Source organism: Lactuca sativa, chromosome 1 (genome assembly GCF_002870075.4).
Source record: "Lactuca sativa cultivar Salinas chromosome 1, Lsat_Salinas_v11, whole genome shotgun sequence".
In the NCBI taxonomy this organism is placed as follows: Eukaryota; Viridiplantae; Streptophyta; class Magnoliopsida; order Asterales; family Asteraceae; genus Lactuca; species Lactuca sativa.
Window position 1 is genome coordinate 19,274,729 of NC_056623.2, and position 26,607 is coordinate 19,301,335.

A 26,607-nucleotide genomic window follows, 5' to 3' on the forward strand; every position below is an offset into this window, starting at 1 on the left:
AGACTGCATGTATATATCTTAATTTATATAGTATTTCTCTCCCTCGATAATGCAATAATCATGAACAAAATGATGGTTGAAATTTTGACTTGGTGGTTGCGGCGGACATCAGCAGGAGATAGGCTGTCATGCACGCCTCCTTTCATGGAACTGAAGGCAGTGAAGTGGCCAGCTGTGGGCCTGTGTGATATACGTGTTTAACTTCAAGCCTCATTTGATTTCTTTTTTTTTTTAGTCTTACGTAAAAAATCAGAAGTCAAACTCGATCCCCATATATATCGGTTTCCGCCATCAGTGAACCTCTATATTCGGAACGACAATCAACGGGTACACCGCACATAATCAACAATGGCGGTTCCTTCTGTGAGGTTGGTTTTTCAGAGCATTTATAATGAAAGCCATGGCCGGATCCCAGGCCTCCCAGGTTTTTAGCGTCGTAATGCGCGCGGTAGACTTTGAGAAGGCAAATGAAAAATAAGATTGAAGCTCAACCTGCCTTATTTTGTTTAACTCAAATTCGAATATGTAAAAGTAATATAGTGATGTGCTAGTTACTATATAATAACTTTTTGATATCCAAAGAAAACCATAATTTCTCTTTGTCGATTTGGGGAGAAATAATATTTGCTTATTACATTTGAGGAGATTCTTTTGAAGTCAAAAAAATTAAGTGTTTCTAATTAATTTAATTTGTATTTTGTAATCATACATTTTATGAGTATCGTAAAAATTAATCCCAACTTATATATGTCTAGCTAATTAATCCATAGACCGTAGGTGACTGATTAGGCATCATTAATGATTAATGCATGCCTACACAATTAATGAAGTTGTGGAAACCGATTAATTTTTACAATTGTAAAGAAGTTATATCTTATATAAAACATATCAATTATTTCTTGAATAAGAGTACGATTTTCACGAATATATACAAGTAAGAAATCTCGATTTCTGTACTATCCATACTTCTACATACGATTTTCTGAAATTTTTTAAGAGGTATTAAAGTTATGGTTTTCTACAAGGAAGTTTTATGTTTTATCATTCTTTCATATATCCCTTTGCTTGCAAAAGCCTATGATGCGCTTGATCCAATTGGAAATATCATCAAGTTAGACATTAGGCACGTAGGTATACTACCACATGACATTACGCTGTGTGATAAACACCATACCGATCGGGTTTAAGAAGTTTGGGTGACCACCTACGCAAGGCTACTTCATCAAGTGCTTTTGTTTCTTTTTTCTTCTTTTTTATAATATATATATATATATATATATATATATATATATATATATATATATATATATATATATATATATATATATATATATATATATATATATATATATATACTAAAATTTATTGTTTTTAATTCCCTATAAATAATGTATAATATTGATATATTATTTATATATATTTGAATATTAAAAGATATGAATGGAGTGAAAGATGATCATTTCCTATTAGAAATGTTGGAAAAATCGTTCACTTTAGCTAGTCGGTGGACTGAGGTTAAGAGACTAATCGGCTAAATGATTAATCGAGGACCATTAATTGCTAATTTATTTAATTTTTAAAAATTAAATATGACTAATATCATATAAAAGTTCATAAATATCACTAATATCATAATAAAATAGGTTAATATAATTAATACAATATTAATCATTCCTTAAATAGTTTCTATTGAGATAAAACTTCTTCAAAGCGTTAAAATTTTATTGGGTCCTACTGCTTCAATCATTGTGTATGCAAAGATTAATCGCTAGACATCATCTAATCGGTCGAGTAATGCCTAAGGATTAATCGAACATTAATCGGGTCCTAGTCGGAATTTTTACAACATTGCCTATTAGTGACAAAGTGAAGAGAAAATAAGGTGGCGATATGGTGACAGCAATAAGATGGCAAGCAAAAAGTGAAATGTAATGAAAAGGTACACTCTTCAACCTTAATTGTTGGACTCGAAAACTATGTTGTAAGTATCATTAACTCAAATTTTCCCTTTGTTTTAAGTTTATTAATCATAAAAAAAAAATGTATGGGATTCAAAATTCCACTAAAATTAATAGGTTGTCCTGTAGTATTATGTTATTTTACTGCTTTCATACTTTTTTTTTTAAACTTTGTCAACATTTAAATTTTAAAAAATGACCATTATGTTTATGTCCATAGGGTTTCTTTTGTCGGAGGAAACTGTAGTTTTTTTGTAGAATCGATGGAATTAATGCAAGAAGTTGAAATGAAGGCATTTTATCAACTTCAATTTTTTTTTTCAATTTACATTTTTGGTTCAGTTTTCATACAAATGGAACCGAATTGACCATCTTCTAAGCTGAAATAATATTGATGAAGCCATGTTTTCTTCATTATATAAGTTTGAAGCTTTACTTGTGTTTTTCCCCACCGTCACTATAATTACGGATTACCAGGTTTTTATAACAAAATGGTATGTAGACGAGCATGTTTGGATGTCCTTATGATCTTCTGGATAATCATTTTTTTAGTGTTAGTAAGCATTTATGCATATAGAATTACATTTTATGTAAACAAAATTCATGTTTATCCATAGGCGCCAAAGAGGTTTAAGTAGTAAAATTCATAATATGGATGGAAATAGTTGAACGAACCTGGTAGTACCACCTCCATAAGTCAAGGCACAAATCCAATAGAATTTAGTGGGGTGTTTGGGATTGCTTTTTAACTTAAAAAGTTCTTTTCAAGAAAATAACTTTTTGATTTATAGGTTTTTCTAAAGTAGGTTTTAAAATGTGTTTAGATTAGCTTTTGAAAGAACAATGGCTAAAAAGACAAAAGTCATCAAAAGCCACAAATTATGACTTTTAAAACCATAACTTTTACTTCTTATCAAAAAGTCATTTTAAAAAGACTTTTATAATTGACAACCAACTTTTCAAACTTTTAGTTTTTTGAAAAAGCCAAAAGTCCAAAAAATCATTTTAAAAGTTTTTCCAAACACCCTTTAGATCTAACTGAAATATCTTTCTTTATCTAAACCCCCCCCCCCCCCCCCCCCCCCCTCTTTTTTTTTTCAATGTCAGCTAAATGCAATAAATAACAACATATTTTTATTTACTTTTATTTTATTGTATCCTACTTTTCTTTATTTATATCAAAACCTTTTATTTTAATTTTTTTCTATTAAAACTTTCTACTTTGAAAGTACAATGTTATAATTGGGTAGCAATAACTTGAAAGAACAATGCTATAATTGCCATGCTAAGAAACACGATGTGGCAGCCATATTTAAAATTTGTGCTCTTTGCCAAACAAAAGACTGAAAGAGATATATGGTTGTAAACTTGTAATCACCAAGAACTCCTCAAAAAAAATAATAAATAAATAAATAAATCCAAATTCCCATCAAACGCAAAACACAAGTGAATTCTACATGGTTTCCTTGTATTTCATTTTGAAAATTGATTAGTTTTTTTTACCATTACTTCGTAATTAATGCTTTGGTTTTGTATTCTTATTTGTTCGTTATTTATGACAGTTGAAAACTAGATGAATGCATGCATTCTTGATGTGATCTCCGGAGATGATACTTTATGGATTTGGAAGCCTTCTTACTATTGATATGGTTGTGCAGGTTAATCACTTCTTGATGTTTATTGATTCTGTTATCCCATAATCCATCATGTTGCATCCTCTTTTCTTGCCTCCACCCTCGTGCTTACGCCTTACACTGACGGAAAATTTTCTTTTTTCTTTTATTAAACTTGGTGTTTTCTTTGGATTTTCATAGGTTGATTAAGTTTTGACTATTGTTATTTGATTTATGCATTTTTGAAAAATAGAATAAAATTAATGCATATATAATACTCTCCAGACATGTGAAGATGGAGTGGTTTTCCCTTAATGATTGTGGGATCTTGATCCTGGATTCAAACACATGTAGAGAGAGTGGTTTTTGCGCAATGATATTGTTATATGATGGGTCTGATTTTAAAGATTAATGTGTATTGTTTCCTGAAAAACCACATTATAATTTGGTTTGAGGATCTAAACTATAGGTTATATTTGGAAAATGATTTATCTAGGGAGCTAGAAAAGCAAAATTGTTTTGATCAGAAATGGCCGGATATAAATTTAGAGGGTGTTTGGCTAAGCTTATTAAAACAACTTATTAGCTTATTAGTAATTAATGTTCCACACCACTATAAGTTAAAAAGGTGTTTGTATGAAAAATAACTTATTCAATTGGGAAACCTCTAATAAATTATTTTTTCATAAGTTATCTCACACTTATTAGCTTATAAGCTAATAAGTTATAAATTAATAAGCAATAATTTTTTTTTTGCCAAAACACCCCCTTAATTGAGAAAGTTTGTATTATTCTAACAAATTGACGATATATCATTCCAAATAGTTTGACCAAATAGTTCATGTTTTACTTTTGGGCGTCAAAATAAATGTATGTTTGTTAGTCAAATGTTTAACATTCCACGGTACAACACCATGCGATTAAGTATAAATATTAAAATATTAGAAAAAATACTTTAATACATTATACTATGAAGTATAATTATCAAAATATTGAAAAAAAATACTTCACAACATAATTAAAAAAAAAAAACGGTTGTCTTTTATAGATTAATTAGATGATAATTTTTTTAAATCATGTAATCTAAATATTTTAAAATCATATTACTATTATTATTATTATTATTATTATTATTATTATTATTTTCTTTTCACTTATCTTATTTATATGGTAAAAATAATAAAGTTTTGCAAAATTATTATAGTTTTTTTTTTTTTCAAAATAAAAATTATTTAGTTTATTGTATTACACCAAAAAGTTTATAGGTTTTATTGGCTAAAAAGGAAATAATATGCACTATGGAAGGAACCATAGCTTGTATTAGGCCACAAGAAAAGAGTGAGGGAAGGTTTCCATAACGTGGAAGACCGTGGGTGGTGAGGGAAAAGGGGTAAGGGATAATAGTGAGTGAGTCTATTCTTCACTCTCTCTCCTCGTGTGATTGGTCGTTATTTTTTTTTTTTTTTCAGTTTTTTTAATATTTATCAAAATTATATACCTATTAAAAATTTATAAAAAAAAATATCAAAAATGAAAGATTTTTCTCATATTCGCCTTGTGTTTTGGTGAGAAAAGAAAATTAAGTAAGGGAAAGACTGGCATGACACACAAAAAGTGAGGGATCTTTCCCGCACACACCCTCAGGTCTTAGGCTAAAGAAAGTGGTAACACTTTTAGCATGTTGCCACGTAGGATTTTTAAGTTTTTTTCTTGACATACAGGCTTAGCATGTCTAGCACAAAAAATATAGGGAGTGGAAGTGTGACAATTTAATAGGTTTAATTGTAGAGAAAAAAAAAATATAAAAAGAAATACAAATCAACCAATCACAACACACTTTCATGCTTTCTTTCTCCTCTCTCCACTCGTTACACCCATGACATCTCTTTCTTAGACCGGAGGGTGTAGGGGGGAAGCTTCCCCCACTTTTTGTGGACCATACCCTTCTTTCCCCCACTTTTCTTTCCCTCACCTAAAAACCAAGGAATGGGTGGGAAGCCCTTCTCTCACTTTATTTATTTTTTAAATAAATTTCATACATATATTATACTCATTTTGTAGGGAATTAAAACCATGAATTTTGATATATTTTTTTATAATTTTATAGTAGGTATATAATTTTATAAATATTAAAAAACAATAATAAAAAAGAAAAAAAAAACAAAACAAAACTGTACAATAGCATGAAAAGAGAGAGAGTGTGTGTGGTACCCCTCCCCCACCTCTTTCCCGCACCCAATGAGTGGTGTTCAAGAGTGAGGGAAGTTTCCCTCACCCTTTTATCGCTCCACTTCGTCTAGCCTTAACACCCTCATTAGCATAAGGTAGGGAGTGATGTATCAATATATATGAAATTAAAAAGAAAATCGTGAATAACTCAAAATTAGGAAGAAAAACCCATTCATACTTCTGTTTTCCATTTATTAATATTGTTGGTATACACATCATGTTTGTATTTGTCATTTTTCATTATTAAAAAATATATAGGTGTTTATTAATATTTATAAATTATCGTTACTTGATTAGTAGGATGTTTTTAGTAAAAAGTAAATATAAAAGTAATGTTAATCATTATAAATTAAATGTAAACAAATAATATCTTGAAAAAAAATCAAAAGTAATAAATAATTATTATGTAATCATTATTTAAAAGATATTAAAAATCATTTAATTATTAAAAGAAATGATTAGTTGTTTATTTAGCTAAATGAAATGTTATCTTATTTAGCCGACCCCTAAATATTTATCTTTTATTGTTATCTTATTCTTTTCCTTTTCGATATATATTGTAATGAAAAAGCATAGGATTCTTGTCCAGTATCCATGCGACAAATAATTAGCATTTTTATAAGGAACCTTCTTAAATCCTATAAAATTGTCATTCTTTATTATATTTAGGACCTACTATACTTGTGATTTTTGTTACTAACTAGAATTATCAGGGTCGTGATTTTCTATTTGTGTAGTCAGACTCTTTTCTCATCCGTTCGTAAGAAACATTTATTTTAATTCCTCACCGATTGTTTTTTTATTGATGTCCTTTAATTTTAACTTTCAGTTTCACTTGTATAAACTATAAAAATGATTGGTGTGTAAGAAAGTTAAACCATGTTAGAATAAAAAAAATCATAAAAAACAAAAAATAAATTAGTTTAGAAAAAAGAAAGTGTGCGAATATTATAAAACTAAAAGAATAAAGTGGTAGAAGAAGAAATAAAAAAAAAGGCAAAAAGCGAGAAGACAGTGCATGAAGATCCAAGAAATACGCAAAGAACCACGCTTGCAACTCTGACCCTTATTCCCTCGTCACTCGTCACTTATCCCTATTTTAAAACCGTTTTCGTGACTCCCTCAAAACCACTGCACCAAACTTCCTTCTACATTTTATGTTTTTTTCTTTTATTGTTATTAATTTATTTGATTTTTTAGTATCTACCATAATAAATGAAAATGCTATTGCCATTTGTCATTCTCTTATTTATTTGGACACGTGTCATCTTGTCATAATTTTGAAATATATTTATTTTCCTCATTATTTATTTCCACTATATCATTAATTTAGTTTCCATAAATTAAACCTACTATAATAACTATTAATTTCAAATTTTAAATTTCAATTTCAAATTTCAAATTTTAAATAAATTTACATTTTAAACATTTGTATTTAACATTTTATTATAATAAATCATTTATTACATGGGTCTAACAATTAAACACATAATTTTAGTTAATTTATTTTTTGCATGTTTTTTTTTCATATTTTTCACTTATTTCATATTTCAAATTTAAATAAACTCTTCATTTAATCGTTCCTGTTTAACATTATGTTTTAATTAACCCGTATAATATACGGGTTTCACAACTAGTATATATGTAACAGAAAAGATATCAAATACTATATCAACATTCTATTTGATTTGGTTGGATCAAAATTTAATAATTTTATTATTTAAGATTATTATGATTTCTAGAGAAAATAAAAACTCTTTTCTTTCTATGATAACTTTCGAGTTCATATTTATCTTAGTCAATGATAATTACTATTAAAAATAACAAAAAATCAAATTCGTTCGTAAGTTTACATTTTTTTATTCTTACTATACATCATATTAAAATTTAGACAAAACTATAAAAATGGTCATTGTGCTATACATTTTTCATAAGTTTTGGTTCAAACCTCGATTTTTTTGATTTCGTGGTCTTTTTAAACTAGTTTCGTTGTGAATTTGATATTTCGGTAAACTAAAATGACTTTAATACCTTATATATTTATTTTCTATTTTTCTTTCAGATTTTTAAATCTAATATTTTTTTTATTTATTTAAATAATAATAAAAAACAACTCTCTCTCTCTCTCTCTCTCTCTCTCTCTCTCTCTCTCTCTCTCTCTCTCTCTCTCTCTCTCTCTCTCTGAGGATGAATAAACACAAGAACATGAATCTGATATGGGTTGAATTATACAAAAAAAAAATGTGTGCTTGAGCAAAGAACATGAAACCATCAACCACAAATCCAATCTAAAAAACGATCTCTTGTTGAGTTTTTCATTATGGATTTAGTCTTGGATCTTGTCGATTTTCCAGATCTCAATAACACTCGTTTTTTCCTGATTTCAAAGACAAGAACAACTTGTTTTTTCGGATCTGATGAATTGCCCTCATCATCTTCTGCTTTAATTTTGAACCCGTAAACCATTCACAAACTACCCCTTCTAGTCTTACTCTGAATTAATTGAAAATCTTCTTCATCATGCGAACCCCCAGATAACACTGCAATCATAAGATTAATCTCTTGAATTCGTTACTAGTGAAATTTTTGGTAATTTATAGATAATTGCATTACTAATTTGATATTTTCCCCTTGTTCATTGAGTAGGGTTCACCGACAATCACTCGATATGCATGTACATAACTTTGATCTTCGGGAATGGCAGCAGTGGTGGTGATGAACCAAGTATAGACCGAAACTGCAACATGCCAACACCGGGTGGTAGAGCACCATCGCAGCCACGTCAGAGAATGACAGCTAGATGATTCTGACCCATGTTTTTTTATTTTTCTTGTAAACTTCATATTATGTTTTATTCAAAATCTTGTTCTTATTCCAGAGAGGATGAAGGCTATGCAAGAACTCATCCCAAATGTCAACAAGGTAAGGGAATTTGACAGTTACCCCAACCTCGATCTAACAATTTCAGCAACAAAGTCAAGAAGTAAGCACTAGAGAAGAAATAAAGAACCACAAGTCAAGAATCATGAAGAAATAACAAAATCAATAGCCAAAAGTTCAATAACTGAGTAACTAACAGAGGTATGAGTAAAGAAGTCGTCGACTAGCAAGATAAGGTAGGTTTGAGAAAAGGAAAATGAGAGATAGGGGGAGGGAGGAGGATAGGTCCTCTTTTGCTTTTTAATTAATAAAATATAAAAATAAGTATTAAAAATATATAAAAACAAAAATAAAAAGGCATTTTAGTCTTTTCAATTTTCAGAGGAACCAAATACCTAAGGAAACTAGCTCAAATGGACCACCAATCCAAAAAAGTTAGGGTTTAGACCAAAACCCTGAAAAAATACATACCACAAGGACCATTTTTGCAATTTTTTCTAAAAATTAAAAGATAAATAGATAACTTGAAAATGAAATTTTACCTAAAAGACAATCTATACATTTTTTGTAAGACTTCACATAAAGCAAATTACTGTAAATTGCGTACCATACCCTTTCTTATGGGCAACCCTGATTGAAGCCCCCCTCTGGGTCTGAACTTGGGTCACCTACCGATGTTTATCAAGCCTTATCTAGTTGAGCCATCAGGTGATGGTTATATACATACATACATACATGCATACATACATACATACATACATACATACATACATACATACATACATACATACATGCATACATACACACATACATACACACATACATACATACATACATGCATACATATGTATAGGATCTGAATCATGTGGGAACCCTAAATTTCATGAGAGCCACAAGGAAATATATTGGCCGATCGTTTCCTTAAAGACATAAATGTTATTGTGGTAACTTCGAAGAAGTCTCAGTTACTGTTATATTTCTTGCGTTTACTCAAACCTCTACATGTGATCACCTCCTCGTTGCCTTCATCTCCATCACCATAATTGCGATTCATTTTCCTATATTTGATTGAACCCGTAGCCAATCATCTAGTCATCTAATCTAGTAATTAGTTGTTGTGATTGTATAATTTTCACTTATTCATCCCATGGATTTTCTAAAGCATCACAAACGGGTATCAATACATTCAAGTTTGATGATGTCAAATGGTGGTCATTTGTAAATAGTAATGACTAAATATTATAGTTTGGTAGACCAATAATAGAAAGAGGATGAAGTTGTGACTTAAGGGAGTCAACCATTAAGCCAAAGGTCAAAGTTTTAAAAGGAAAATACATTACTACGACATTTAGTAAATGCACAACAAGGTTCACAATTTTATGACCCTTAAGGGTCAAGTTGGGTCAAATGATCAAGTAAAGGGCTCTACATCAAGTTTAGGAGGTTGAGCTGCTTTTTAAGCTTATGGGGATGGATTATATTAATCTGATAGTAATTTTGTTTATAACTAGTGCGTAATTATTATCTTTTGGGTTTAGGTTATTCTAGATTATATAAAGGTGAAAGTCAACCAATTGCTAGTTTTTTGGTTGTACGGATGATTTCATGAATACATTACCTTTGTTTGTTAGTACCAATGTATGGATTGTAATTGTTTGATTATTGATTAGAATTAATCTGGAATTAGTTTGGGATTAACTGAAATTAATTAAAGGTGTTGGGGTGAATTGTAATTGTTTAATAGTTGAATACAATGAACAAAACTAGAATGGTCCATCATGTGGACGGTTTTGGAGTGTTATGGAAGGGTCTAGAAGCCTCCTGGTTACTGATATGGTAAAGATTTGAATACGATAAAATCTGATTATTTTATTATTCAAATCAAGGCTTATCTTAGATATTAACCAACTATAAATAGGACCCCTTGACATGCAAGTTTTGTTCATATGCCTTTAAGGAAGATGTTATCTGATTTTCATCTTGTATCCTCTATCTAAGTTGATTTCAAGTGTTCTAGGATTTTGGGTGTGAACCGTTAGAGACATCCATACTATTGGATGTTAGCTTTCCATGGAGCATTTGAGATTCAAGAGTTAGTATTTTTTGAGTATACAAAAATGTATGTATTCTCCTTCTATTTTCAATTTTAGTAGGTTAATGTTGTTTCATAAAGCAGGTTGATATAATAGTGAAAAACTAAAAATGCCATAGAGTTCTAGGTTTCATGTGCCCATAAGAGCTTATGAGTAAAATCCGCTGTGCAAATCTTTTTATTGTAACCTAGAAAACCCATCAATAAACACTAAAACCCAATAGAACCCCAAAAGACCACTACATAAACCCTAAAACTATTTAATAGAAAAATAAAGAAGAAAACCTAGCTACCATATAACATGAATTTGTATCGTTTTGAAGTCGACAGTTAGAGCTTTAAGATTGTTCTTGATCACGATCCAAACCTTTGACAACTTCATAATCATCTCTCTGGTTTGAGGTTCATCCACAATGTAACCATGATTGTTGGGCTCCACATTGGCAAATCACCATTTACTGAGGGGTTAATCGAGTGTGGTTAATTTGTATAGAGAAGTGACAGATGGATAAGACAATGTGAGTAACCGATGAAGTACCAGATGGTTAATCGTCTCTCTGGTTTGAGGTTCGTCCACAATGTGACCATGATTGTCGGGCTCCACATCGGCAAATCACCATTTACTGAGGGGTTGATCGAGTGTGGTTAATTTGTATAGAGAAGTGACAGATGGATAAGACAACGTGAGTAATCGATGAAGAAGACTTTTTAATGTTTTAATTTAAATATAGAGTAAATTACTGAAATCGTCCCTATGGTTTGGTAAAAATTACACGTTTGGTCCCTAACATTATTTTTGCACTCGGATCGTCCTTGTGGTTTGATTTTCTTGCGTTTTTCGTCCCTTACATACATAAAGTTAGGGACCAAGCTTATAATTTTGACCAAACCGTAGGGACGAAAAACGCAACAAAATCGAACCATAGGGACGATCCGAGTGCAAGAAAAGGTTAGAGACCAAACGTGTAATTTTGATCAAACCATAGAGACGATTTCAGTAATTTACTCTAAATATATATGTTAGAAGGATATGTGCAAAGACGAATCCCAAGGCACGTGATGGATTTCTAATGGATTCCAGGTGGCGGTAATCGGGTACGAGCCAAATATGCTTGATTTTGAAACCATAAGGATGCTCTACATCAATCTCCAAAATTTAGACTATACCTGCACACTAAGGTAAACCATAGGGGCCATTTATGTATTTTAATCTAAATAATATTATAAAGAATACCCGGATATATTTTGGTCCACATAGTAAGTTAGACAATCGGCACCCACAAGACCAAGCCGATGCCCCGGCCAACAAGCAGACGGGAATACTCCAATTAATTTCGTCGACTTTGAACATAGTGGCAGCAGATTAAAAGGATTTTGGGGGAGTTTTTCTGTAAATAATTCTGGGAAGACAATCGAGAGGGGTGATGGAAATGGAGGTGAGGAGGATCGTTGTGGTGGTAGAAGAAGTGGAAGTAGCAAGAACAGCTATGGTATGGGCTCTTCATAATGTTCTCCGATATGGCGATTTAGTAACTCTTCTTCATGTATTTCCGGCGACCACCGCCGCCGGCAGTAAATCGCGTAACAGAAAGAAGCTCAGGTTGCTCCGATTGAAAGGCTTTCAGTTGGCTCTTTCATTCAAGGACATCTGCATTCATAGTTTCCCAAACGTAAGCACATAACTCCTGATTTAAATCGATTACTTTGTTCGTCTTTTGCTTAATTGCTTAAATTGTAATTACGCAATTGGAATCGCTAACAGACGAAGATAGAGATCGTTGTGACGGAAGGCGATGAAGAAGGCAGTAGGATCACGGATTTGGTCCGGCAGATTGGGGCTTCAACTCTCGTTGCCGGCCTCCATGATCAGAGCTTTCTCTACAGGTAAATTTCCTTTTCACTTATTCTATTCTTATGATCCATTAATCATTCGTCTATTATCACTTCTTCAACAATCATTTCTTCATACGAAAACTCAATTTTCAATTTTCTCATCGTCCGAACACGTTGTTTGGTCAACGCAATTCATCTCTGCTTCAACACCGACCATGGAGTTTTCTTTTCTAAATTTTGAACGCATTAAATTAGTTTAAAAAAATTGACAGGTAATTCCAAATTGGGATTTCTTTTCATATAATATGAACAAAATCTGTAAAAAGTTAAAGAAGATGATTGATTCATGTCCAAATCATGTCATAAATATGACACATGGATGATTAAAATATACATTCTAGGATGAATGGCAGATTGTTCAAACATTTCCCACTATTTTTATCATTCATTTAGCGTCTGATAGCAATCGTTCAGATTTCTATGCTTATTGATCTTGTAAATGCCTGTTTCGCACAAAGAAAACAATAACAACCGGTTATGGGTGGAGAGTGGTGGTGGACATTGAACACTATTGGTCACTACACAACATGTCCTGTTTTTGTGCAATTATTTTTTTTAATAATAGAAATCAAAGTAAATTACAACTTTACCCCTTTGGTACACCAAAAGTTATGGTTTTGTCTCCCTGTTTCATTTGTTGTATATTTTAAGTAAATTATTCTGTTGTAATTTAATTTGCATTTAAATGGAATATTCTCAAATTAATGAAACGCGATAAGGATGAAATGCAAATAAATTGTTGCACATTAATGCAACAATAAATTACTTTGCCTCCCATTTTGTTAATTTGTAGTAATGTCGAATTAAATTTGTTCATAACAGAAAACCAGTACAATATTTAAACAAAATTATGATAATTTTGTTATGATTTATGGAATAGGTTAGCAATGGCCCACAAGAACATTGGTAACAATTTTAATTGCAAAGTTCTTGCCGTCAAACAACCTACTTCACCATTAACATCAAGTGGGCCCACTTTGTCAGATAGTTCAACCAGCATGGACTTTTCTCAGATTGAAATTTCCTCATTAAGGTATTATTTCTTACTTACTTGATAACTTCTTATATATTGTTGTAATATATAATTTTTAGGATATACATATTCTAATTTATTTTTATTATATCACAAAATATGACATATGCATTGGTTCATGGTTCATTTATGTATATGAAAATCACATAAATGGACCAGTTTGTACATATTTGTCTCTTTTTAAAAATAAGATAGGTATGGTAGGAAAAATAGTACAGAAAAATAGGATAGGTTGTTCAAATTTCAAAATCACATAAATGATGAATGTACAGTTTATTTTATAGCAATTTGATAGTAAGATAGTTTCACAATTTTGTTTTTTCTTTCATTTTATTGTTTCTTTTAGTTTTTGGAGTGAAAATTTAGAAGAAAAATATTTTAACTGGTTATGTTTAATTTTTGGATAAATGACAAAACCACCCTTTGTTGATTTGTTGCAGTGTACCGGAAATTCCTCCACCAAAAATTCCGTATCAAGTATGTCCAGATCCATCAGCCATTATATGGAGATCAAGGAGAAGAAGAAAGCAATGAATAAAAAAGCCGGATTAATACTTTAGTTAGGGGTGTGCATCGTTTAGACTCAAAACCATTGTGCAAAATTCGGCCCATTTGCTTTTAAAAAAGTCCACATAACACCACACAAAAAGTTGAAATTTTACTCTTCTTCTCAATTACAAGTTTTCTTCTCTCAAAGTTAGACAAGATTGTTGGGATGTGACTGAACAAGATTTTTAGGATTATTTTTTAGTGATAGGATATAAGGATGTCATTCACATCTTATAAGACATGCGAGAAATTGAGAGCAAGTCATATCCTACCTTTTTGCTTTTTGGGTCTGACAAAAAAAAAAAAAAAAAGACAAATTTTTGTTTCATTGACATTTGGTCTGTATACCAGCATATTCAGACACAAGCTAACACAGACATTTCTCTTGCACCAAAGGAAGCACATGTTGCAAGAATAAACCAAACAACGAGATTAAAATCAATATTAAAAAATAAATAAAAGTAATATTATTGACATTCTAGGTCGAGGGTAACTCTATTTTTCTGGAATTTAGCGCTTAATGTGTTGGTGTTAGACTTCTTCAAGTTTTGGAATGTTTGCATGTTCAATCTGTAAGTTACTACTTGCATCATAGTTGCATCGTACATATTATGTTACACGTGAAATATTGAGTACTAAGAGTAAGTAGAATAGTAGATAATGAGAATTAATCATGGAAAACGACTTGTTAATATCATGTTATAATTAAAAGAATTCAACACTATGATTCTATTTCCTAAACTTCTACCAACACCACCAAACTCTAGATGAAGTTATAGTGTATTATAAATCATGATGGAAATACTCCTCTGAATATTAACATAAAATTGGTACAAGATATGATGTTATTAGGCACTTTTTGGACTGTTCTTTGTCATGCAATTCGACTTATTATGTGTGTAACTGTTTGATCTCATCACTTTGTAGCTTCTGGTTTGACATCATAATTAAACAACCATATTACATGAAACAAAGTACAAGTTGTGATTTTAATTGATAGTTTTTGTGTTGAATATGTTTTTGGTTGTTATTTTGTGTTTTGATGTATATGTCAAAGTACAGCTGAGTATTATCTCTGATATTTTACTATTGTTATATTAAAATAATAGCAATTGTATTTGAGTGAAAAATGAAAAATGTTACACCTATGGTAAAATTTTGAGATAAGGTGTTTACTATTTAGTGGATTAGAGTTTGTTACAGTGTATGATATTGTAGTTTATATATTTATGAACATGTTTTTTTTGGTTGAAAATTCATATGCTTTGCGAAAGTTAAAATAAAACAAAAATAATATTGAAATCCCAGTTTCTACTTATAAGGAGGAGATATCCTTGTCATAGACACCGAACTAAAATTTGCACAATTGCCTATAGGACCACATATCATCACTATAAGTATTAAAAATAAAGATAAAACTATCTACGGATAACTTTTCGATGTAGGTATATAATGAACTTTCTTTTTAAATAGTCTTTTGTAATGTTTCTGAGAAAACTATAAATCTATCCATCTTATCTAATGATTTTTCCTTAATAACCAAAAATTATCTACCAAACAGTAGACAATTAAGGAACATATGATTTCGACTAAAAACCTATAATTTGGAGAGTTTCAGAGGTAACCTATGGATTAGGGCTAGGGGTGTAAACGAGCCGAGCTGGGCCCGAGCCTGACCAAGCTCGAGCTCGGCTCGTTTAATTTTGAGGAAGCTCGATTCGAGCCTTAAAATGAAACTCGAGCTCGGCTCGTGAACAATTTAGTGGGCTCGTGAGCCTAAACGAGCCTAAATGAGCATACATATATATATATATATATATATATATATATATATATATATATATATATATATATATATATATATATATATATATATATATATATATATATATATATATATATATATATAATCGTTTACAAAATGAGCATCATATTTAGGCTCGAGCTCGGCTCGTATTCGTTTAATTCGATCACGAGTCAAGCTTCTAACGAGTTAATTCCGAGTAGCTTAGCTCACTTACACCCCTATTTAGGGCTAATGGGCTACAATTTTGGAACTCATCTACAGTTTGGATACCCATTACCTAGAATATATGAAGTTAGAAAATCTCATTTAAGTCATTTTTGGGTGTTTGAAGTTATTAAAACGCCCTACAAGTCGACTCCGAAAAAATGCCTTCTTTAGATAACGGTTTTGGAACTCATAGTATGATATTTGAGAGAAAAAAAAAAAACAACACCAAATTTTATACTCGAAAAGAATACACTTTTTTTATATATACTAATAAAAATATCTATGATATAATAGTCAAATCAATCTGAAATAATAGTAAATTTCAACCAAACAACAACCAACACCAAAAGAGAATGAAATAGTAGGTGATGGAGGGAAACAATAGGTTTGTAAGGCTCACCTACAGTTTTATTCATAAGGAGCATGACTTTCATCTAAACCCGAAACAATACTAGTAGCTTTGTTGAAAGTATATTGTATCTTAGTAACTTTACTTACGATTTTGTACAATTTTTATTATTTATTTATTTATTTATTGTAACAGGAGGTCAAAAGTGACGAAACCGTAGACATTTTAGGGTGTGTTTGACACAGAGCTTTTGGAAGCGTTTGGGAGCTTCTAGCTTTTGGTTTTTGATAAAACGCTCTAATTTAAACAAAATGCTTCGTTTGACAGTACGAGAGTTTAACTTTTAATTTTAACAAAACGCTCTGATTTTAAAAGCTACTTCATGTAGCGTTTAACAAAACGCTCATGAGCTTTTGAAATCAATTTCCATAATTACCCTTAAAAATATATTTATATATTTATTTGTTTTTAATAAATTGTCCTTTTATGTAATATTATATATTTCAAAAACTTCTAGCTATTTTTGCAAAACATTCATATAACAAATAAAAGCTACAACTTCCCACTACCAGCTACTCGCTACATGCTACCAGCTATCCGCTACCAGCTAACCGCTATCCGCTTCCAACTAACAACTACTTTTGCCAAACACGCCTTTAGTCTAGGCTATAGTTTAGTTGGCTACTTTTAGGTATTGTCAAATTTTTGATGAAAAATAGTTGATGTTTTTATTAGATTAGTCATTTTCTCATGTTTTTTTCGGTGGGCTACCTTTTTGTTAGTTTCGGCTTAATAAAGTCGGTTGGTTGTAAATTATAATAAGTAAAAGGATGAGCACAGCTTAAGAATCAATTAAATAGAATGTTTTTATGTTTTATGTTTAGAAAGATGTTTTAAAATTATCTTGTTGGATTTTACATATATACATAGTTGAGATATATATTCTCCATATTTAACAATCAAATGAGTGACATACATAACATAAAAAAAATTTATTCTCATTATCTAACATTAAAATGGCGTACATGCAATAAAATGACTTATTCTCCATGTTAAATCCATATTTAACATGTAAGATGATTAGATTATCATGTCTAATAAATGAATGTTTTTTTTTTTGCCACATGTCATATTTTCACTTAATTTGTCAAATGTTATTATTTTTGTTATTTTGAATTAATTTTTTTTTTCCATATGTCATTTTATGAGCTTTTTTATTTTATTAAATTCCACATAATATTTTAATATAATAATTACAATAAATGTAGTAATAAATAGATATCAATTTTATTAATAGACTTACCTTCTAATTTTGTTTATTTATTTAAATTATTTGTTTAAATTTAAAATATATTTAAAAAAAACATTTCAATTTTAATAGTCCGTTATTTTTCTTATTTTCTTATAAATTTAAAGTTCTCAAATATTTAAACTTTTATATCTAACTTTTTTTTAAAAAAAAATTAACCCATGTAATAAATGGGTCTCACAACTAATTTTTATATTTTAACTAAGTGATTATTGTAAGAATTTTTATGAAGAAATTATGAGGAAAGGCTTTAAGAAATAACTAACTTTTTTTCTTTTTCAAACGTAGAAATAGATGTATATTGTCACAAGTCACAACCAAATGTTGACTGTGAAATGGTCTATAGCAGGTTGGTCAACCCTTTTTTTTTTTTTGGTTTCTTGGAACGACATCGTCAACCCTTTTAAACATTTGATATTTTAATAGTCGTCGTCACTGGTCAACTCTAACATTTCCAATGAGAGTATTTAAAAGACAAGAGTAAGAAATTTTGTCCACATGAAGTGGAGAAAGTCTAGGCTTTTTGATCAATAAACATGAACAACAAATAGTGATGATGAGGTTTTGTTTAAAACGTGTGGTGTATGTCCGAAAGTTTGATGTATTGTTACTTCCTTATTTTGAGCCATTTCCAAACATGACCAATAAGTAAAGATTTCTATAAATTATTGTAAAACAAAATTATTGTAAAGTATGAGGAATTATTTTATATTATAATATGAGTAATTTAGATAACTTTAAAATAATGAATGACACTGATACATGTTAGAATTTATCTAGAATCTTGAAAAACAATTGGAAACGGTCTATTGTAAAGTCATTGGTCCTTGGCTATCGGATTTGATTCAAAACTTATAGAAGACTTGATTTTGATCTTATATCATTCCTTGATGAATATCTGATGTTCATGGACTCGGTTTTTTAAAGGGTCGTGATTTTTTATTCATACACTGGAAAAAAGTGTGTATGGACATTTATACCCTTCCATTTGATTAGGTGTGCTAAATTTAACAATAACCGCTTGAATTCAACGCAAAGATCTCACCTTTAATTACCCAGCCACCAATGCATGCCATCTTCTTTCACTTTTACTTTCTTCCATGCCTTATAATCACTCTGCTCTCTTTTATATATATTCTTTTCTAATATATCTGAGTAATCAGACATTTTAATATAAATTTTTCTCTTTGGTTTGTTAAATTTATGTTCGTGATCATCAGGATATATCGACAAACCTTGATATCTAATCAATCACGATGACTAAACTTTTCCAATAGCCCCGATTCAGATTTTCCAAAGGGAAATTAACCATCAACATTTACCTAATTTTATTCCAAACAACTTATAACTTTTAGTCTTTTACTGTGTAAGTTATTGTTGTTACACCAATTTTAATCTCTATTGGATGGATAATCATCTTGAGCATGAATGCTCAAAGAATACAAGGCAAAACACCAGGGTAAAACCCTATAAAATACAGAGAAAACACAAGGAATCAAGACAGTCGAAGATGTGAACTTCTTCCTTTAGCAAGCTGAGAAACAAGCCACTGGGTACATCTGCAATGAGAGGGACGCAAGAAGAAAAGTAAATTAAGTGACGAAAGTTGGAAGTTCAGCAGGGATGGATTAAGTTCTTGGTATCTAGTTCTTCGATAATTACTAGTAATTAAATTAAGGGTATAAATGTCTATTCACAATTTTTTCTGTGGATGAGTAAAAACTTTACGTGGAAAAATCAATATCCTTTTTTAAAATATCTTTTACATATTTGAGTAAGAAAGTTATTAATAGTATAAAATTAAAATAGGTGATCAAATCTACTCTAATAAAAAAAGAGCATTTTTTTTTCTTTTTAAATGTCACATTTTCATTCAATTTGACAAATGTCATTTTGTGGTTATTTTGAATTAATTTCATTTCCACACGTCATTTTATGAGTTTTTCCATTTTAATAAATTTCACATAATACTTTAGTGAAATAATTACAATAAATATAGTAATAAATTAATACCAATTTCATTAATAGACTTACTTTTTTTTTTTCAAAATTCCTAAACTAAAGTTCATTAGTTTATTTTGTTTATTTATTTAAATTTAAAAGATAAAAAAAATCAATTTTAATAAGTCATTATTTTTCTTATTTTCTTATAAATAAAAAGTTCTTAAATATTTAGATGATTATATTTAATTTTTTTTTTAATTAACTCATGTAATACATAGATCTTACATCTAGTTATCCAATATATATATAGTCCGAAGAAATAGCAAGATATAATAAAAAACATTATATATATATATATATATATATATATATATATATATATATATATATATATATATACACACACACACACACACACACCATTATTAACAAGGAACTAATGAACTAATCATAAGCGTCGAAAATCATATTAATCAACAACCAATGGAATGGATGTACACTCGTAAATTGGACGCATATACACCGGATTATACCATAAAACTCACCTAATTACCAAAAAAGTCACATTTTTTCAATTTTTTGTCATCTATTAATAAACATCAACATCAATTAAAAAATTCGATCAATTTAAATTCACACTGTGAATTTAACATTTACAATATGAATCTGATCTACTATTTTAATTCTTTGATCATTCACATCAATATTGATATATAAAAAACAAACTTTAAAAAAGAAAACCCCCACTTTGTGTTGTTGTTTTTTTTTCTCAATATTTAAGTTTATTTTTATTCAAAAAAACTAATTATTCTAAAAATCTTAATTTTTTGTCATCTATTAATAGACATCAACATCAATTAAAAAAACTCGATCAATTTAAATTCACATTGTGAATTTCACATTCACAATGTGAATCTGACTTAATATTTAACTCTTTAATCATTCACAAATTAAGTGAAATTAACCTATGAATCGAAATATATTTCGATGTAATTTAATAATATTTTAACGTTTTGATTACTCATAAATTAGTTTTTTAAAATCAACAAAATGGATGTATTTACATTGTGAATTTGAACGGTATATAATTTAGTTTTCAGAACTCATAATGTAAATTTGATTTACTATTATTCACACTGTGAATCTGAACTGAATTTTTTTTTGTTTCTTAAACATCAATATGAATCTATGTTTAAAGAGTATCAAAAAAATATGAATTTTGATATATTTTTAATTTTTTTTTTCGATAAAAAAATAGACCTTGACTTTTTAAAATATAAAGTGGGTTTTTTTTTTTGAAAAAAAAAAGTTCATTTTTTGTATACCAATATAGATCTTTATAGAAAGAGGACAAAAAACATAAACAACGATATATTCGTTTTTTTTTTTATAAAAAACATGGCCTAAAAAAGAAAGTGAGTTTGTTATAATTCGATCCATGTGCGTCAATTGTAAATGAAAGAGTAATTTTTGAAATCGTCTGGACAACTATTTCACTGTCTCATTTTAGTACTTACTTTTTTTTAGTCCGCGTATCATCGACATAGCTTTTTATTTGCATGTCTGTTGTTATCATTACTTTTTATTGTTCTTTTTGTTCAATTTTAGTCCTTACTATAAGCTTTCCATTTCCCAATCAATCAATTTTAGCTTCTGAACAACAACACCAATATTTTTAAATATATTTTTAATTGAAGTTCTATTTTCTCTTTAGAAAAGCTCCTGAAGTACAATGTCATCCTCATCGACCCCAATAAGCAACAACAATAAAACTTGATTTCAATGCAACTATCCACATTGGTATGATTGTGGGAGAAAATAAACACTTTAGATGGTTAGTTACAGAGAAGATAACCAAGTTGAAGTTTTAGTGATGCCCTAATTGAATGGTAATGTCGTCTTCTTATTTTTTTTTTTCATGGAATTTGTTAATTTATTACAAACTATGCAAGATCCAAAGAAGAAATGCAAGTTCTTTCATTGGATTGATTTCGAACTTCCAAATGTTGTATTTGAAGCTAGAAGTTATACAAAACAAGATTAATTTAAACAAAACCAAGGTTGACAATGTGTTTAAAGAAAGGGAAGTGATTCGTACACAACAATTTTTTGTCATACACAACAATTTATGCATTATATAGTTGTACAATACAACACTTTAAAGAACAAATTGTTGTGTACGGAGAAAAAGTGTTGTGTACGAATCAGTTCCCTTAAAGAAATGGTTGTGCACACTTACAATACTATTATTAATCCTCAAAAATAAAAAAGGGATTTACAAGGAATTACGTTTAAAATAATTAGTAGTAGATGGATTGTATTTGGGAGTATGGTTGTAATGATGTTCATTTACTTGTTTGTATAAGCAGTTCATGTAAAGATGTAAATAAACCTCCAAAACCTTTTAACCACATATACTACAAAATATATCAAAACATTAAAAGATAACAAAATGTTAGTTTGTTTATTATGGAAATATTATTTATTTTAACATCCTCTCAAACTAACCATTTTGAAAACAACTATTTAGAAGAAAAATGATCAAACAAACACAGTTTGTCACTAAGAATCTCATGTTGTGTAGACACCAGAGACTTAGTGAATATGCCTACAACCTAATTAGAAGAACTAATATTAATCAATTTAACAACTCATTTTATAATTTTTTCTCTTATGAAATGAACATCAATTTCGAAATGTTTGGTTTTATCATGAAAAACAGGATTCATAGCCAATTTAATGGCCGAATCATTGTCACAAAACATATTTACTGGAACAAGACTCTTAGAACCAATATCAAATAAAAATTTTCAAAACCCAAATTAATTTACAAGATAATGAACCTAAAGCCCGATATTCAGACCTTGTGGACGAACGAGATATAATAGATTGCTTCTTGCTTCTCCAAGAAATAGGAGAACCATAAAAATAAACCGTATAACCACTAATAAACTTTCTAGAGAAAAGTCTCTTAGCCCAATCGGCATCTGAATAGCCTTTTAACAAAAGAGAATCAGACCGAGACTTTAGATAACTAACACCTATACTAGGGCTGAGTTTAAGATACCTTAATAACCTCATTGCAACTTCTAAATGAGCTTTAGTGGGTTTGTGCATATACTGGCTTAAGACTTGAACAAAATATGCAATATATGGTCTAGTAATAGTAGGTAAATAAGTTTTCCAACAAGTTTTTGAAAATCAGTTATATTTTCCAATAAAACATCATTGTTATTATCAAATACAATATTTGACTTAAGAGGAGTCTTAACAGGCTTGCAACCTAGCTACCAAAATCATGATGTAGCTCCAAACAATATTTCCTTTTAGGGAAACAAACACCATTTGGAACATCCACAACTTCAATACCTAAAAATATTTTAATTTTCCCAAATATTTTATAAGAAACTGAGATTTCAAAAAATCTTTTACTTTGGTTATTTCAGACTCACAATTTCCAGTAACAATGATATCATCAACATATACTGAAAATATTATAACCATCTTTCTAGAAACTTTAACAAACATAGAGTAATCATTATAACCTTGTTTAAAACCAACGCTAACTAAAGAATTACTCAAATTTTCATTCCACTTACATAGAGTCTGCTTTAAACCATACATTGAATTTGACAACTTACAAACTTTGTTGTCATTTCTATTATTATATCCAGGAGGTAAAACCATATAGACATCCTCTTCAAGAGAACCATATAAAAAGGCATTGTTAATGTCAAACTGATATAAATTCCAACCATAGTTAATAGCTAAGGTAATAACCACACAAATAATAACAATTTTGGCTACAGGAGCAAAAGTCTCTTCATAGTCAATGCCAACCCTTTGACTATAACCTTTAGCTACAAGACAAGCTTTATACCTCTCTATTTCACCATTGGCCTTATATTTAACTTTGTAAATCCGACGACAACCTATAGGCTTTGTATTTTTAGGAAAATCAGTTATTATCTGTAACGTCTCATTTTTTACACAACCAAAATTTTTTATTTTTACTAAGGTAAAACTTCACAATTTATAAATTTATTATTAAGAAAACTGTTTAATCCAAATTACATTTATTAAAAATCAGAGTATCATAGAAAACACAGAATCCTCAATGCTGCTGATGAGTGTGTATAGTCTCGCCTTCGCCTTCCCAAAGCCACTGATGATACCTGAAACAATAAATAACCTGGTAAGCATAAAGCTTAGTGAGTTTCCCCCAAAATACCCCATATGATAAACATACAAGCATGCATTGGGTCCACTCAGCCATCGGGATGGAATACCTTGTGTTTATTGGTCTACCACCTCAACCTAATTGCTTTTCTATAGCCTCCGTGCCTACATCTTCGCTTTTCTATAGCCTCCGTGCCTACATCTTACAGCCGGCCCGCGTCGGGTATCTTGGCCTACAACACATAGCAGGACCGCCTCAACCCACTACTAAAATATGTCGACATATAATCAAATAAGGATCAAGTAGGCACATAATACAGACAAACAACAATCATACAACTCACTACTGCCTACTAGTCCTCTCACAACACGCAATCTCGCTACTAGCTAACCTCTATGAAATGTGTAACCATAAGTACTTAGACGTAAGATAGCCACTCGAACATATGACCTTACTTTAGAGCCACAACCAAACAAGGAACATGCAATAAAGCCTAGATCAAGAGTTCTCAGGCTATCCTACATTACTACATACAGTCCCTAGGGCACTCCACTAGATGATAACCAACAAGTACAAGTAGACATGCAGTTCTACAAATCACTACCAAATAAAAACATTCTATATACCAGGATACAAATCTAACAGACGACTACAGAACAGTAACATACTCGATACCAAGATGCAAATCTAACAGATCACTACAACACAACAACATACTAAATATAAGCATACTAAATATTGACATACCAGAAATGCATAATCATATATACTCAGAGGTGAGATAGCCACCCAGACAGGTGATCCTACTCTAGAGCCACAACCAAAAAAGGAACAGGTAAAAGAGTCTAGACCAATAGTCATCAGTTTATCCTACATGACTATAAACAATCCCTAAGGCATCCCTATACTAATAGATAACCACAACTAGTAGGTCGACATTGGTGCGTATATTAGGTCAAAAGGGCGAAATGTGATTTTCATAACATCCCTAATGTATTATCGAATATTATAATACTACGCATACGATTTTGAAATCCATTATCGAGTAAACACTTTTATTGCGATCAATAGACTACGGTAATGTAGTAATTCAATAAAACACACGATTATTAGCAGGAATTGGGTAATGTTAATAACACAAGGTTTACATGTTCACAAATCCATAAACACGTTTTAAACATCATATGACCTAGTATTTTGTTGATACTCCGGTGGTTTCTGGGAAAAGGTCATACATCAAGAAATCAAAATGTCATCGTGTTTAACGCTCATATTTTATATAACGAATTGAGAAATAGTGAAATTATAAGGTTTTAATATAATTATTAATAGTATTAAATAACAATATTTTTGTTAGTTATTAAACCTTACCAATTTCTCAAATCCTACTACAATTTTATAGAAATGACTAACTTTTATAAAAATGGTTAGGTTTTTATAAAAACTATATGAGACAAATTATGTCTCTTCTCTCCCAACATATCTCCCCATATCCAACATCATCATATCGTCTATATAATAAACAAATCAAGAAACCATACCATGAATATAATAATCCAAATGCCTTACTTGATTATTTTAATCAAAGGACCTTACATGAATAAAAAAAATAAAGAAAGCTTACCCTAAATTAAATATTCACAACACCTTACCTCTTCCTTTCCCCATGCAAACCACCACCACTCTTCTCTCTCCCTCTCCTTCTATAAATTCGGCCAAGAGGCCTCCCTCCCCACCATTTCGTCTTCAATCTCACTTCTATAGTCTCTAAACTCTCCAAGAATTCTCTAGTTGATTCAAGGCTTTTGACAAGTGTTTTTGCAAGTCTTTTAGTAAGTGTTCCTCCTAATTTTTGAGATTCACCACCATCCGTCATCATGTTTTCGTTATTTTCACTCATAATCTTGAATCAAAAATCCTAGGCAAGATCTTGAAGTTCAACGAAGTTTTGTGTTTCAAAGCTCGAATTCTACCTCATCTTTCTCACCATTTCTTGCCATCTTCTGGGGAAAGCACAAAAGGTCAGTTCATACCCCGTTTTATTCTAGTTTTCACTCGTTTTACACTTTATGGGGAGGTTACATGCCATGCAAACAAACTAGATTTTGGATAATATCTTTACACAAAGGTCCTAGATCTAATATATGTTGGATAAAACTTTTAACCTTTGGGTAATACTATATCATGCATGTTTATGTTCTGTTTATGAAAATATATACATATATACTTATTTTCAAAGAAAACCCACTAGTCTCGTTCCCTTATATGCACAAGTTTCTAGTATTAGATCTATTGTATGATGGATAATACATTTATCCATTAGATAATATTATTACACATTGGATAACCACAAACCAACATTTTTACCAAAAGTCTAGTTTTGAAAGATTAAAACTTTATGTTTACACATTGGATAAAACTATTACCCCTTGGATAGTACTGTTATCTATTGGGTAATGCCATTACACATTGGGTAACTAGCACACATTTGGAACTATACATTGAACATGAAAAAGATCTGATTTCATTTACAACTAGAATTACATACTTTTGACGGGTTATGT

General features: G+C 30.1%; 1 protein-coding gene across 1 annotated transcript; it reads left to right on the forward strand.

The window, feature by feature from the left end:
- The first annotated feature begins 12,025 nt into the window (after positions 1-12,025).
- Positions 12,026-14,579, forward strand: LOC111915726 (uncharacterized). The gene is made up of 4 exons (XM_023911366.3): positions 12,026-12,442; positions 12,535-12,656; positions 13,546-13,698; positions 14,139-14,579. The coding sequence occupies exons 1-4, from the start codon at positions 12,197-12,199 to the stop codon at positions 14,230-14,232; spliced, it is 615 nt and encodes a 204-aa protein (XP_023767134.1). The 5' UTR covers positions 12,026-12,196; the 3' UTR covers positions 14,233-14,579.
- Positions 14,580-26,607: the final 12,028 nt, after the last annotated feature.

Bases quoted from the DNA above. Each gene is read 5' to 3' on its own strand.
- LOC111915726 (XM_023911366.3), top strand. From the start codon at position 12,197: ATGGAAATGGAGGTGAGGAGGATCGTTGTGGTGGTAGAAGAAGTGGAA. The intron at 12,443-12,534 runs GTAAGCACATAA...AATCGCTAACAG, and splicing joins GCATTCATAGTTTCCCAAAC to ACGAAGATAGAGATCGTTGT. The intron at 12,657-13,545 runs GTAAATTTCCTT...TTTATGGAATAG, and splicing joins GATCAGAGCTTTCTCTACAG to GTTAGCAATGGCCCACAAGA.